Source organism: Diadema setosum, chromosome 11 (genome assembly GCF_964275005.1).
Source record: "Diadema setosum chromosome 11, eeDiaSeto1, whole genome shotgun sequence".
In the NCBI taxonomy this organism is placed as follows: Eukaryota; Metazoa; Echinodermata; class Echinoidea; order Diadematoida; family Diadematidae; genus Diadema; species Diadema setosum.
Genome location: NC_092695.1, coordinates 12525462 through 12540856, shown reverse-complemented (window position 1 = coordinate 12540856; position 15395 = coordinate 12525462). Strand labels below are relative to the sequence as shown.

General features: G+C 37.5%; 1 protein-coding gene across 1 annotated transcript; it reads left to right on the top strand.

Moving 5' to 3' along the window:
• The first annotated feature begins 5010 nt into the window (after positions 1–5010).
• On the top strand, positions 5011–14646 carry LOC140235205 (transmembrane protein 272-like). The gene is made up of 6 exons (XM_072315238.1): positions 5011–5083; positions 6448–6571; positions 8321–8431; positions 11076–11135; positions 12096–12308; positions 14342–14646. Exons 1-6 carry the CDS (start codon positions 5069–5071, stop codon positions 14548–14550), a joined length of 732 nt encoding a protein of 243 aa, XP_072171339.1. The 5' UTR covers positions 5011–5068; the 3' UTR covers positions 14551–14646.
• The last annotated feature ends 749 nt before the right edge of the window (positions 14647–15395 follow it).

Below are 15395 nucleotides of genomic sequence, written 5' to 3'. Positions count from 1 at the left end.
TACTGTACTTTATTTAGTTTGTCTCCATTCACCTCCCCCAACCCCATGCTCAATGATGTTGCTGCCATGGTTCACTAATAAGACAAGTATTCAGTTTGTTCTTTATTCTTTTCTTGAGAATCTGTTCCGTCACATGCAGCTTCCATGGAAAGTTTAAGTGACTGTAAAGATCCTCAAGCTAAGTATTCTATAGCGACTTGAAATCATGCTCGAGCAAGTCATTCCAGGGATTGTTGGAGACTGTAACTATCGACTTTTAGTGATACGTCTGTGCAGCTGCATTATTGCATATAAAGAATAAATGACATCACTATTTATGAGCTATTGGTAATGGCCATAATGCGATAAAATCTTAATGGTATGTACTTGTCATGTATACGTTGTATAACAATCTCAAAGTTGACTTTTTCTGTAATACCCACAGCGTATCTATATGATACATAATATAGCAAGTATTATGATACATAACAAGTGTTTGGAAACTGCAATAAAAGAGGAATTTGGATTTCTACTGTCGTACCGTGACATGCGAGTTTGACCGGCTATTATGTGTCTTTATTCCACCGGTAGTTCCTGCATATAAAACAAGACCACAACAAACACAGTCATTTGTATAGCATTACATATACGCAAACATGGAAATACAAAACTATCCTGTTTATGGAGCCACAAGAAACCATGGTTTTCTTCGTCACGTGAATTACAATGTACTGTCAACACTATCAATGTCTGTGTGTACGTATGTGTACTCTTGTATGTTTTGTCAATATTTCAGAATATCCGCTAATTGTTGTTATAGTAAGAGCAAGATATGTATATATATATATATATATATATATATATATATATATATATATATATATATATATATATATTCATATCTTTACACGCATATATGTATATATATATATACATATTTATATCTTTACACATATATGTATGTATTATATATATGATTACAAATTACAGATTACATTGATTACAAATTTGTAATCATTGCTTTATATGCGTCTTTTCTTCGAAGTTTACGAAAAAAATAGAATCGCTAAAGTCTATTATTACAAGGACGTATATAAAGCTTTGTATTTTTATAAAGAGTATATATAGCATAGTATGATTCAAACAAGCACTTGAAACTTTTGTTGAGTCTGAGTTCAGTATTCATTGAGATTTCACTTTCTCCTTGACAACGCAGCTCCAGGGCAACGCACTACGCGCATGACGCGCATAGCATTGTTGTTATGATTCATGTTTATCATTGTCCATCATTGTCTTTGCACTGACGAAGGACTGAGGCAGACCGAAAATTTTGTAATAAAATTTTTTTGTAGTCGTTGGATCCATGGCGTACTTGAGACTCTTTCTTCTAATAATTACAACATTCGAAGTCCAACACGTGGAAAATTCCAAGATGAACATTTTATATATATATATATATATATATATATATATATATATATATATATATATATACTGTCTTATGCATTAAGATTTACCCGTATGATTACAAGTCATGCGCTTTCTTAGAATTGAGTTAGATTATCAAAATGGATGATCAATGATATTCATTGATATTTCTGTAGATCATTGCATTATCTGTGATTATTTGACACTTGTTATTAACACAGTAATGAATTCTAATGAAGTTAAAAAATTCAAAATAAGTGAATAGGTAATACGTTTATGAATGAATGATGTTAATCAGAAAATCAAAATACATGCACGAATAAGTGACATCAGATATACAGTTTGCTATTTATTTGACAAGAAAAAATGAGCATAGTATCAACATGAAACACACACACAATACATGTGAAAAACGCGAAACTAACTGTATGGGTTCATAGTATTCTTAAACTATATTTCCCATTAAAAAACTTAAGGAAAACTAATTCAATACTAACATCACAACTGAAACTATCTGAATATTAAAGGGACTGTACAGTGCTGGTTGAGGTGGGGATTCATGTTTTGAACATTCCTAAGTTAGATAATGAAAAGCCTCTTATGAAATATGAAAGAGCATGTAATTTTAAGAAGGATTCAATGTTTATTTGATGAAAATTGGTTTTCAAATTGCTGAGATATCCAAAAAAGTGCTAATAATAAAAGGCGACATGCCACAACCTTATTAGGATCTCTTTGTTTCACCTTGTTTTTGGATATCTCGGCCATTTCAAAACCGATTTCCATAGAATAAACTTTTGATACCCCTTACAACTGCATGCTCTTTGACATCTCATAGAGTGGTTTCTGAATATCTCGCAAAACGTTAAAAGCTAAATCCTCACCTCGACCAGAACTGTACACACCCTTTAGATATAATTTTCATAAAAGTATACTTAGCTCAGGAAATAATATACACTATATGGCATACCCTACAGATGTACAATAAAGCATGTCCTCCTCATACAATGTTGCGTCGCGTCAAATTATAATTCTATGCTACTGATTAAAAACTTGTCCTTCTTCGACACCGAAATGAACACCGATAATCAAGCGTTCTGAGTTGGACAACTCAACACAACAATCATGAATTTGAATTAATATGCATTACTCCAACCTTGTATGAATGACCGTGATGTTTATCATGGGCTACTACAAAAACATCGAACGATCGGTATTAACTGTTCTAAGTCGATGAAGGACAGCTTGTCAATCAGTTGGAATGAAAACAATAATTCCATGCAAGAATCAATTTGGTTTGTTTGTTTGCTTCGTATATACTTTGGGTCATCCCATGAAACCGACATCCATGAGTCACACGGCCCATGAGTTCGACATTGCAGAAAGGCCTGAGTCATACAGCCCATTATTCTACGGCCCATAATATGAGCTCGATATTTCTGAGGCAGACAAGGCCCATGAGTCCGACGGTATAGACAAGCAAGGCCCACAAGTTTGACGTGAGACAAAAACAACAACAACAACAACAAACAACAACAACAAAAAACAAAAACAAAACAAAAACAAAAACAAAAAACAAAAAACCTCACGAGACCGACATTACATCACGGGGCTTGATGTGTCGGTCTCGTAGGTCTTTTTTGCTTGTGTCGAACTCATGGGCCTTGCTTGCATAGTGTTGGACTCGGGGGCCTTATTTGCGTAAGTGTCGAGCTCATGGACTAGATAATCATGACTCATGGGCTATATGACTCTTGAGCAGTATGGGCGGTGAGTTGGCTCAGTCGGTAGCGCGTCTGCCTCATGCACGGTAAGGACCCGGGTTCGTACCCGAATCTGGACTGAGCAATGCTGTGTGTAATCATATACCGTCCCCTCTAGCAAGAGGCAAAACACTCTGTCCCTCGGATAGGACTTAAAATGGAGGTCCCGTGTATGAGAGAGTCATAACTCATGCACGTAAAAGATCCTGCTTCATTCATTCATCACAAATAATACCAGGGTGTTTAACCAGGTGAAGTGGTTCCGCCTCACATCCAACTGGACCCCATGGAAGACTATAGCTTATAGCTGAATAGATGGGCTATCCAGCCATCTTTTCAGATGGAAATGAACAAATAAGTATAACTTCTGGGAGGTGGGCTGTATGATGACTCGTGGTGTCGAACTCACGACGTGAAAGCTCGGTAGTCTAGTGGATATGGCACCTGGGCCCTGTTGCATAAAACCCTTACCGCTGGACATACCGCTCCTTTCTAGCGGTAAGTCTTCAAATCAGCGGTAAATTTCATAATCCTTGATGCTGATTGGCTGTGATGCCTAATTTTGACGGTAGTTACCATTGAAATTCAATGGTAAGTTTTATGCAACGGGCCCCTGATGGCTAGCAATATCATATCGTGGGTTCGAGTCTCATCAGATGCCCCTGATTTTTAATCATGCTATGTTATACCAAAGTACTGTACTGAACTATTGGTGTTTATATTTACATCGAAAACAGACAACTTAGTCAGTTGCATTGACTGAGGTGGCTTTTCATAAGGACTTGTACAGACTAGGCAAGACAGAGAGAGAGAGAGAGAGAGAGAGAGAGAGAGAGAGAGAGAGAGAGAGGAGAGAGAGAGAGGGAGAAGGGGGTCCGGAAAAAGAGGGAGGGAGAGAGAGAAACCCTACAGAACGTTCCTAAAATGAAAAAAAAAATCGGATTAGAAATAGGGAAGATATTACATGCTAAGATGTCACATTTTTTCGCAGAACATTTCTTTTTTTGACCATCAGTCCTCTTGAATATGTTCAAATGAGCGAGTTGATAACTAGTGTCATGCCCTCACAATTTTTCATGTATATTAGGCCTCTATGAAATTCGGGAAAGAATCATTTTTAGCTAAAAGGCCTACAGGTAAAAGCATTTTCCCATACCAAAACATACAGAGGTAACATTTGTCTTTTTTTTTTTTTGGGTGGTTTATGGAAAGTTTTCATACAGCAGATATGAGATTTTGTCATTTTTGTATATGAAAAGAATAAGAAATAAATCATTGTGACAGCATAACACACTCAGCTTGCTGATTTTATTATTCATAACTATTCGACAAGAAGTGTTTTCCGAAAATTTATGAAATTTCAAATTGTCATAACTGCCTTACTTCATTCGCTACCTATCCGATTTTGATCATTTTTTTTTTCAACTGTTCTGCAGGAATTTCGAGTCTCTTTCTTAAGAAATTGATAAAATTTTGGAGTGGATTTCTTCTTTATGCAAAAAGATCTTTGCGTGTCCTATGCACGAGCGCAGTCCGTGTCCAAACTGAGTGCCATGTAAATTATGGCGTTATGATGTTCTTGTCAGGTTTGCAACTTGTTTATCAGATCCAGAGAACTTACAAAGAAACAATAAGGGACCACAATAAGTCCGCTTATACATATTGTGATGTTTATCAGTCCGATGGCTGACTGGTATTTTACAAACCGCATGTTGTATTCTAGACTTTGGCCTCATGAATAGAAGTGACGTCAAACGGGGGGTGACAGTCTCGCCTAGAATACAGATTACGTCAAGTCTCGTCTAACTGCAGTAATTAATCTAGCTCTGCTCTGCACCTACAACAGGCCTACCATCACTCGCTGCATGACAGATACCTGAGCGTACTTGAACGAGAAAATGGCAGCTCCTCAGGTATGATATGATATCAAACTTGCATATTTCGTATGTGGTTAACGTCGTTCACACGAGTATGCCGTTGTTGGTGTGACCACATTTCGATATGATCATAATTATTCATAGTTTGATGGATGTATGACCGGAGAACGAAAAACCCGTTGAACGGTCCCATACATTGAATTTTGTGTTATTTCACTTCATGACTTGAGTTGCTAGTTGATGCGACGTGTAGAATGTGCTCTGCTTTTGCTGCATTCTCTCAATCTACAGAAGGTGGACTTGTCCTTTAAAAAGTAAAAAAAAAAATAAAAAAAAATGTATATATATTTATTATATAGATCTATAGGCTAGAGTCTATATAAAATTCCTCCGGACAGATGAATTGTATTGATCGAGTTGTGATTCCAACAAATTGAAAGGGTATTTTTTTTTTTTTTTTGTTCTTCTCAATGACTACTAGATCTATGGCTACTATAATGAAATTGCATATATTTATGCTATAGTCTATATACTCATATTTATTGCCATCAAGACGTGAAATTTAGTGGAAACTTGGAGGTCGTAAAGGACTTGATTGACCGTCTGTGCTATGGTAAACACAACAGTAATGATTCATGTCCTAGTATTTAACAAGTATTCTTCTTCTTCTGATTAAGTCTGCCTCCTTCAATAGATTGAAGATTCTTGCAGACTGGTGCTATTTACATTATAATGTACAATTTATTTACAGATATTTACAAGCACATAGAAAATTTGACGAAAATAACTAGCCACTGGCACTGTGATCAACCGTTACTCGTTAGACGGTTTCGAAATGATCCCACAGATGGCGCTGAAACAATTTCTGACGACAGGGAATTCCAGTTCCTTACAGTTCTTGGAAAGAACAAATGGCGATGTGATTCAGTTCTCGAATATGGTACCTGATAGGAGTGTGGTTGCGAGGCTCTCGTCAACTGAGTAGCCTGTTTGATAATATAGTCCTGTGCTGAAAGAGGAGTAAGATTATTGTGTATTTTGTACATCATAATTAGCCTGTCATTTTCTCTGTGCTGTTCCAGAGTGGTCACTGCTGCTGCCAAAGAACATGCATGAGATTATTTATAATTAGGAGTGTAATTGTCTTATCCACTGGACCTCCACACTAAAAGATCCCTTGTTTAATGACAATATTTGTATACCCCCCCCCCCAGCACTGTTAGATTGAGTCTAAAGGTTTCACCTTTCCTGTCCCACACAAAAACACCTATGTTTTCCATATTTTTCATACTTTGAATAATTAAACAATGTATGTCTCTACACCGGACAGCCCTCCTCTCTTTCTCTCTCCCACTGTCTGGATCTATCATTGATATTTTGTTTGTTCTCTGTTTACTCAGGATGTGGAGGTGGGTATCAGTGAAAACCCACCACCTCCCGCCTATGGCTCCAGTGAAGTGATGGGCACTGCAGCTCCAGAGGCCGCCCCTCCTCCAGCCTATAATATTGCAGCCAGAAGACAAGGTAGCAATAGATGGCTTTGTCATACATCTTGTCTTGTCTTGTCTTGTAGTGAACCACAATGTAGGGCATTGTTTTGCTTCCTGTGTACAGTTGTACTAGACATCAAAATAGAATAATCCATGTTCTTCAAACATACAGGTAAAGTCAAGGAGATGGTGTTATAATTCAACTGTGAAACAGTGGTATTGCTAGTCTCAATGACATAACTGAATGTAGATTAGACAAGGTGATATAAGGTTTATAAAATTAGTATACAAATAGTGAATGGTCACGAGTGCAATGGTACGAGATTTCGCACGAGGTGAAAGATAGAGACGCTCTATTCAACGAGGCGAAGCCGAGTTGAATAGTGTGCCTCATCTTTCACCGAGTGCGAAATCTCGTTCCATTGCACAAGTAAAGACCATACACTATTTGTTTTGTACAACGTCCAAGTAGATCTTTGTTATTTGATTGGAGGATTGTGGATGGGTAGGTCTAAGTAGGCCTAGAAGTCTGTATGAAAAATATAGCCATACTTACATGTATATCCACTGCGATTCTCTTTCTGGCTTGTGCAATCAGTGTAGAGACAGGTCACAGCTAGCGCTCGTACACTAGCACTAAGTAGGCCTACATACGCGCATGCATGTACCGCACACATACACTGCGCTAGCTGCATGCTCGACGCGATCCTCAATATGCAACACACAGTACATGCAGTACAGTACTTATTGAATATCATGTCACCAACAATCCTCCAATCAAATTACAAGGATCTACTCGGACGTTGTATGATAACTAAGACCTTATCCTATGCACAAGTCATCATCATTACATAACAGTTACAACTCTGGAATAATTCAGAGCCAAGAACATGATGTCCTCTTGCTGTATTTAGAAAGCAAGTAGGATGATCTTAGCATGATATAGAAAGCTTGTAAGGGCATGACATCAACATGGCATCTACAGTGTGCATTGCATCTATAGGAGATTGTAATTCCAATACAAAGCAGGCACATGAATGTAGAATGGAAATGCCAAACTTTTGATGCATACCCCTTGGTGGCTCATGCAATTTGCACCACTATCCAGTTGGTTGATTTATGAGATTGATGCAATGTATGATGTGTTCAACACAGTCATAAACACTTTCATTATCATGCTTATCCCACACAGTTCATTGCATAGTAGGCTGCAAATGCATGCATGTATGTGTCTGTCTCAAGTATAAGTAATGCCTTGTTGCAATCATCATTATGAAGCCGTCTTGAATGTCATGTACATGGAATTGAAAATTCACGTATCTGATTTTTGTTCCTTTTAATGTGATCTTTGATATTTATTTATTTGAAAAATCTTGCTTTGGCCTTTCTACTGATTACTTTATATTACTTTACAACTTTATTTGAAAAAAAAATGCATCTTTACTGTTTTTTCTGATGTCCACGTTACTCTCATTCAGTTCCTCTCAATTGTTGATCTTCTTTTCCACATCAAACATAGATGTGAGTTACATGTATGCAACACTGCACACAGGCACTAATCAATTGGTCAGGATCAGTAAAAATCACTGTCAGACCAGTAACTTTTTCAGGAATGGACCAGTAAGAAATGGAAAAACTGGGTACATATTGGTCCGACAGACAAGTTGGTCCAATAGAAAAAAAAATGGGTTATTGTGCAGCCCTGATGTATTTTTAAAGATTATTACATCCATTCATTCATCCTTTCTACTTAGTCGTATGTGTTGTTTTATCTTTCCTCCAGATGCACCCCCTTCCTACAACTCGCTATTTGGCAAAATGAAAGATGCCAAAAGGGACTCCAACAACCCAGTAGATTACCTAAAAAGGGCATTTCAATTGCTCCTTAGCACAGGTAAATATTAGTAAGATGCTGTTTAGCAGCAATTTGTTGTATTTTGTATGTATGTGTTTACACTTTATCACAGGAGTTGCGCAGAAAAAAGGTCTCTTTTTTATACTTTTTCCTTTTTGCTTATGTGATTTCAAATGAAATTCTTTGCGTGAGTTGACATTTACAAGTCAACAAATGGCCTATGTGGCTATGAACCCTAGGAAAATTCTGTGTTCATCACCCCGCATAAGTCAACAAGTATTTTACTTCTATGACTGGCAGTGAAACACAATGAGAATGCGCAATCTGCAACAGTGTTTTTCATAGTCCTAATCTCTGCAATGTTGACTTACATGTACATCAGCAAATCAATGTGCCGCATGCTGATAAACTTGGCGTGAGTATTTAATTGTGTCAAGTGCATAGTTTATATTTGTGTGTGTCTTGTGCCCCTTGACATGTGCTGCATGGTCAGCCCTTTTAGACTGTTCAAAACCCTGCGGACAAAAGCGAGTTGGAGGAAATGTGACCTTTCTGTCTTTTTTTTTATGCCTCCGCCACGAAGTGGTGCCGGAGGCATTATGTTTTCGGGTTGTCCGTCCGTCCGTCCTTCCGTCCGTCCGTCCGTCCGTCCGTCCATGCGTCCTTCCGTCCGTCCGTAATGAATTTTGTGGACAAGGTAACTATCAAAACCTGTTGAGGTATCCTAATGAAACTTGGCATGTATGTGTATTAGGGGGTGAAGTTGTGCCTATCAACTTTTGGGTGCACATGCTCAAGGTCAAAGGTCAAAAGGTCAAGGTCAAATACATAAAATTTCACTTTTTCCACCATATCTATTGAATGCCTGAAGATATTTTCTTGAAACTTAGTGTATACATGTGTACATGTATTACCCAATTAAGATTCTCTGGTGAAAGTTTGCGTCATGAGGTCAAAGGTCAAAGGTCAAAAGGTCAGGGTCAAATACATGAAATTTCACTATTTTCGCCATATCTATTGAATGCCTGAAGATATTTTCTTGAATCTTAGTGTAAACATGTATTACCCAATTAAAATTCTCTGGTGAAAGTTTGGGTCATGAGGTCAAAGGTCAAAGGTCAAAAGGTCAAGTAAAAATATCAAAACTTCTTTTTTTTCTCCATGCCTTGGAAAATTGTTCAAGGTATCTTCATGGAACATAGTATATACATGTACTGACTGGAAGTGATTATCTAGAGAATGTAGGGTTCATGGGGTCAAAGGTCAGGGGTCAACGGTCAAGTGCAACACTTCAAAATTTTACTATTTCCCTCATATTTATGCAATGCCAGCAGGGTTATTATTTTTTTACACTTGGTGTATGCATGTGTAACCTAATAGAAATTTTCTGGAAAGTTTTTTTTTCTTCTTTTTTTGCCTCAAAGGTCAAAAGGTCAAAGATCAAGTGAAAGTGCTGAACTAACTTTTTCCTCCATATCTCGAAGTGGCTCAAGTTATCTTGAAACTTAGTACATCTTATGCATGTTCTACCTGAAAGTGATTATCTTATGAATTTTAGGGTCAAGGGCCAGATGAAAATGGTAACAATTTACTATTCAATTCAGAAATTGCACTTTTTCTCCACACCTGTACCTTGAAAATTACTCAATGCCTAAATGTATGAATGGGTCAAAGTCAAGTTAAAGTCCTTAAATCCCTAGATACATGCTCTCCTATTCATCCAATTAAACCTAGGTCAAGGAAGGTGAACATTTAAGACATTGTGACAAACTTGTCATTTCAGTATTTTGCCAATTTCGTGAAAATGTAATCACACATTGTCCACATGTACTATCTAGACCTATTGGGAAAATCATGCATTATGGCGGAGGCATACCAGTCGCCAAAGCGACATTTCTAGTTTTTTTTTGTCTCATTTTATACCAGCAACAGTATTGATTATTTATAGTATGGTTTAAGTTATTCAATTATGCATTATGATCGACATGTTTTATCTTTGTTGCAACAATACCAATTTGTTGTCAAGATTTGAGAATGCATACATTTCTCATATCTGTCAACCATACAAATGCGTTCTTTCAGTAAACAGTATTTGCTTCAATTTGGGGCTGAACAGACATTGCATCCAATGTGATATTGATATCATTTTCTTCAAACGGTTTTGAAATCGAGTTTCTTTTGGGTTTCCTTTTTTGTTTCAATGTCACTTTAATAACATTTTGGTGCTAGTAAAATGTGAAGAAACAAGTGAAAAGGCAGTGGAAAATTTTGAAATTTTGAATGTGTCCAGTATTTTCTTGGACATATGATGTGTTGAACCATCTCCCCTATACCCATGCAAAAACAAAAAACAAAGCTTGATCCAGTTTGAATCATACACTCCCAGATTGATTTCTTATTGTTCCTACAGCTTTTGCATTGAAATGGTAACCAAGGTCTAATGTCAATGGTCACTGAACTTTTAGCTAAAAATGGGATTTTTCAATCTTAACTTCATATGGGAATGACCAGTGGTAAATACATTGGGGGAACAAATAAGAATAAGCAGAGAGTTTTTTTTTTTTTTTCCACGAAAGATAAAATGATAGTAGTGAATGGTTACAAGCCAAGGTCAAAGGTCACTGTATTCAGAGGAAGTGTTTGATTCATATTGCAATCACATCTTCTTATTCTCTTTCTCCAGCCATTGTATCCATCTTCTTGGTCGTCTCACTGGCCATCCCTATTGCAATGATTGCTGTTGGTGAGTCAGAGACAATGGTTCAAACCAAATGGTTACTTTGTGGCAGTTGAAGACTTTGCTTTTGTGACTCTGTCTATGTTTTTCTGCACTGTTATGAAGAAAAGAGGTTTTTTTTTTTCTTTTTTTGTGATATGTATGTACAATATGTACAATGTAAGTGAAATTTGAAGAAGAAGATAGCTTTAGTAACATGGCTTTAGAAGTTGAATATTTGGACCTTTTTTATATCCATAGCGAAAAGTAAATTCACATGCAAATATGTGTGCTCCATTTGTAAGTTAAAGGGATCGTATAGTTTTGGTTGAGAACTAACTTCAGGTTTCTAACATTTCTTGGAGAGATAGTGAGAAACCTCTCATGTAATATAAAGGGAATGTAATTCCAAAAGGAAGTCAATGTTTATTTGATGAAATTGGTTTTGAAATGGCTGAGGTATGCAAAAACAGAGCGATCCTAATAAAAGGTGTCCCACCTTTTATTACAAATGATCGCTTTGTTTACTTTGTTTTTGGATGTCTCAGCCATTCCAAAACCAATTTTCATCAAATAAACTTTGAATTCCCTTTAGAATGGTATGCTCTGTACTATTTCATCAGTGGTTTCTTGGTGTCTCGCAAAAAAGTTAAAAGCCCAATCCTCATCTCCACCAATACTATATCATCTCTCTAAATTCTTCATAGGCCTTATCGACATGTAGATCAAGTTGGGATAGCTAAACTCTTCTTTTCTTTTCTTTTTTCAAAAGTGGAAGTTAATCAACATGTATTTGGCAGAGTACCAAGTATTCTGCACTACATTCTAGCTACTTTCTTATGATTGTAACTTTTGCAGAGTTACAGTCATACTAAAACTTTTCAATCTTGACTCGAAATTCCCCCCAAATTCTCTATGAAATGCTATGTGTGAAACTTTGACATTGCTGTAGACATCTGAGAATCCTGCTTCTAATGTGTCTTGCAGGTGGGATATACTTTACACGTTGCCCGATTGATCACCGTATCCCGATCTTCCTTGTTGTCATGGGGGGCGTGTCCATAATGAAGAACCTATCTGATCTGAGGAACCGGTATAAGTACCCGGGTGGCAGAGAGGATGAGGTGCGGCACCGCAAGGAGTACGAGGGCTTCATCAGCCACCTCATGGGCTGCTTCCTCTTCGTCTTCTTCATCACAGGTAGGCTGAATGGATTGGCAGCAGAGAACCTTTTTTTTTTAATGAGATGAGGAGGAGGTTGTGAACAAGATGGGAGGGAGTTTCTAGTAATATGTCCCTTTCTTTGTTATACCCCTACCCCTACCCACACATACCCCTTGTTCACACAAGGTCCCATAGGACTTTCCCCTCTGAAACCGTGGTGTGGACGTTCACTGGGACTTTGCCCTGCAAAGCTTGTCAGGTCCAGGAACAGGAGCTTGTCAGGTCCAGAAACTGGGACTTTTTCCGGTGTCCCTGCAAAGCTTGTCATGTTCAGGGACAACATTTGGAAGGGAGAGTGACCTTGGGCTTGTATTTGTGGTGCCCAGGCATATTCATAAACTGTGCACATGTGCAAACTTTTGTGTCAAATGCCAGGAACTGACCCAAGCCCCATTTGCCCCTGCAGCTTTGGGACAGTCAAGTATTAGTGCGGACAGGCAATTGTAAAAAAATAAAATAAAATAAAAATAAGATCTCTTGCAACTGCTCCCCTACATGGGACATAGTGTGAATGCAGGAAAAGTATGTAAGGGGATATTTAGGAATCACTCTGAGATCGGGTGGCCAGGGGGTCATGTGTGCAACCATGATTTAATTCCAAGACCATTGCTGATTTACTTGCTAACGTTAAGTGTAGAGAGTGGGCCATACATAAGTAGTAAGTCCTCAGACAGGGTGCTACATTTTTTTTTTCCCCACTTGCTCGCACGGGCAGAACATTTGCCCCAACATGAATTTTACCTCCCCAAAAAGGAAGTTCCCAAAATATAGGAAAATGATAAAGAAAATTTCTTGTAGTCAAAGGCTTTCATGATAAAACACAATCATTTGAATAAACAGTACACATTGATTTGCACACTCAAACACATTGGAGTAACAAACGTGGTTCGGTCAAATGTATGTGTTGCATTTCATTGTTGCTTCTTCATGTAAGTGTTGAAAAGTTGCTGAAATGAAATTGAAGTGCATTGCATCACTAAACAATCATCATCTTTGAGTTTCTGTATGGTTGACTATGTGGGTTTGAAGGGGGAAAAAGTGTAAAAAAAAAAAAGGTGGCTACAAAACTTTTTGCTTTCGCAATTCGAATTCTGGCAAGCATTTTTTCTTATTGTTCCAAAACACTTAGCCTGACTTTGATTTTCACTTGCCCTGGGCAATCACACAAGTGCTTATTTTCTACCTTGCCTCAGAATCCAAAAACAGTCACCACAGTCATTTAAAACTTTGATGTATTCATGATTGAAATCAGAGAATCACAATGTAGACTCCATATAAAAAAAGAAAGAAAAAGTGCAATTGATAAGCTGCAGCTTTATACATCACACACCAAAAAAAATTTTTTTTTAAGACTTTGGAACAGGACTGACCGGTCAAATTGCGTAAATATCCATTAATGTACGGCACACACGCAAAAACTACCAAGAGGGTATTGGGGTTATAAGGAGGTTGTTGTGTGATGTCAGTTTGCGTTGTAAGATAGTGGGAAGACTATTCCACTTGAGGTCTGGGGAAATCAGATTTGTAGTTTGACTCACTCGGTGACTTTGATTGTTTACTTTATGGCAGTGGAAGTTCCTGGATTTTCCCTTCAACTTATATCCAACATTTGACTTTTTCAAGTTTGTCTCAGTGAATTAAAAAGAAAAGAAAAAGAAGACCTAAATGCATGAGGATTAAACAGGATTTTATCAGGGGGTGGGGTGGAGGGGCAGCTTCAAGTTTTAGTGTTCAAGCGACTTTAACTCATGAAGAATTTATAGTACCTAGCAAGTCTGCATCTGGATCTGCTCGATAACTTCCATGGATTTAGCGAATACACAGGAGAAATAACCTCTTTGCTATTGACCACCTATGTAGTCTGAGGATTCGTTAACTCAATTTTTAACAAACGCAAACAGAAGGAAACTGACCCGAACTGAATATAATTTATTAGTGGCAAATTGAGCAAAGAAAATTTGCTCTTTTTTCGACTAACTTAAATCTTTGAAACATTTTTTCTTTCCCAGGCAATGTATGGGTCTATGGCATCTATCGTGTGGTCAACACAACTGATCCTGAGCAAGAGGAAGACTACTGCCACCCGGTCCTCTACTACTTCTCCTTCTGGATCATCACAGTCATCTACATCGTGTGCGGACTTGGCTGCTGCTGCGTCTGCTGTACTGTGGGAGCAGCTGCCACTACAGCTCAGGATGATGATGAGGAGGAGTCATAGAAACGGGAGAGATTTCATCCAGGGAGGGAGATGATGAGCCCTGCTGAGGTAGAAGCAGTGCCAGTCATGGCAGTGTTTATGTTTATTGCCTCACACCATGAGAATATCATCACGGGATTCAGTGACCAATGTTGTCAGGCTTGATGTTTTTCCATTCCCAAAGATGTAATCCTAAAAGTTGTGCTTGCTTTCTTTGTTTGATTGTTTATTTGTTTGTTAAGAGAATGGAGTTGTTGGTTATTTGGGCATTGGGAGATACAACTGTACTTTAAATAAATCATTATTGAAATACACTGTATGTAGTTGACTATCTAATGGTTGTGTATAGGGTTGGATATTTCAAATCTTCTGTTAAAAAATCTGAATGACCTTTTCTCTTTCTTATGTAGTTATGATTCCAACTTCAGTGTCACGTATAGAGTTCAGAGGTTAAGAATGTTTTCCTGCTTTGAAATTGGTGGAACAGCAACAAAGCAGAGTAAAATCTTGCAGTTGCCTCTCTGTCATTCAGTTTGGTTTCTTTTATGGAGGAGGTAGTGCCTTTGATTCTGATTTCGTTTTCTTTTTTGGTACAATGCAACTCACTTGTATGCAGTTTCTTAAAGGGGATTTTTCATTGTGGTGTTTTTTCATTGTTTGTTTCTGATAGAATTATACGTTGAAGTAAAGCTAGCAGTCCATTATATCAGAAATGTTTTCTTTAATATGTACAGTATACATAGTTTACAATAAACGTGTGTGTTTGTGTATATATCAGGTATGGTACAGACACACAACTTTCTAATTATTTATAGTATATATATATTATACAGTATAAACAAATGCCTTATAAGTTTGTTTCAGGT

What these genes read in the sequence shown, in the direction of transcription:
- LOC140235205 (XM_072315238.1), top strand. An exon ending in TATTGCAGCCAGAAGACAAG is followed by an intron (nt 6,572 to 8,320) that starts GTAGCAATAGAT and finishes TCTTTCCTCCAG; the next exon opens with ATGCACCCCCTTCCTACAAC. An exon ending in TCAATTGCTCCTTAGCACAG is followed by an intron (nt 8,432 to 11,075) that starts GTAAATATTAGT and finishes CTCTTTCTCCAG; the next exon opens with CCATTGTATCCATCTTCTTG.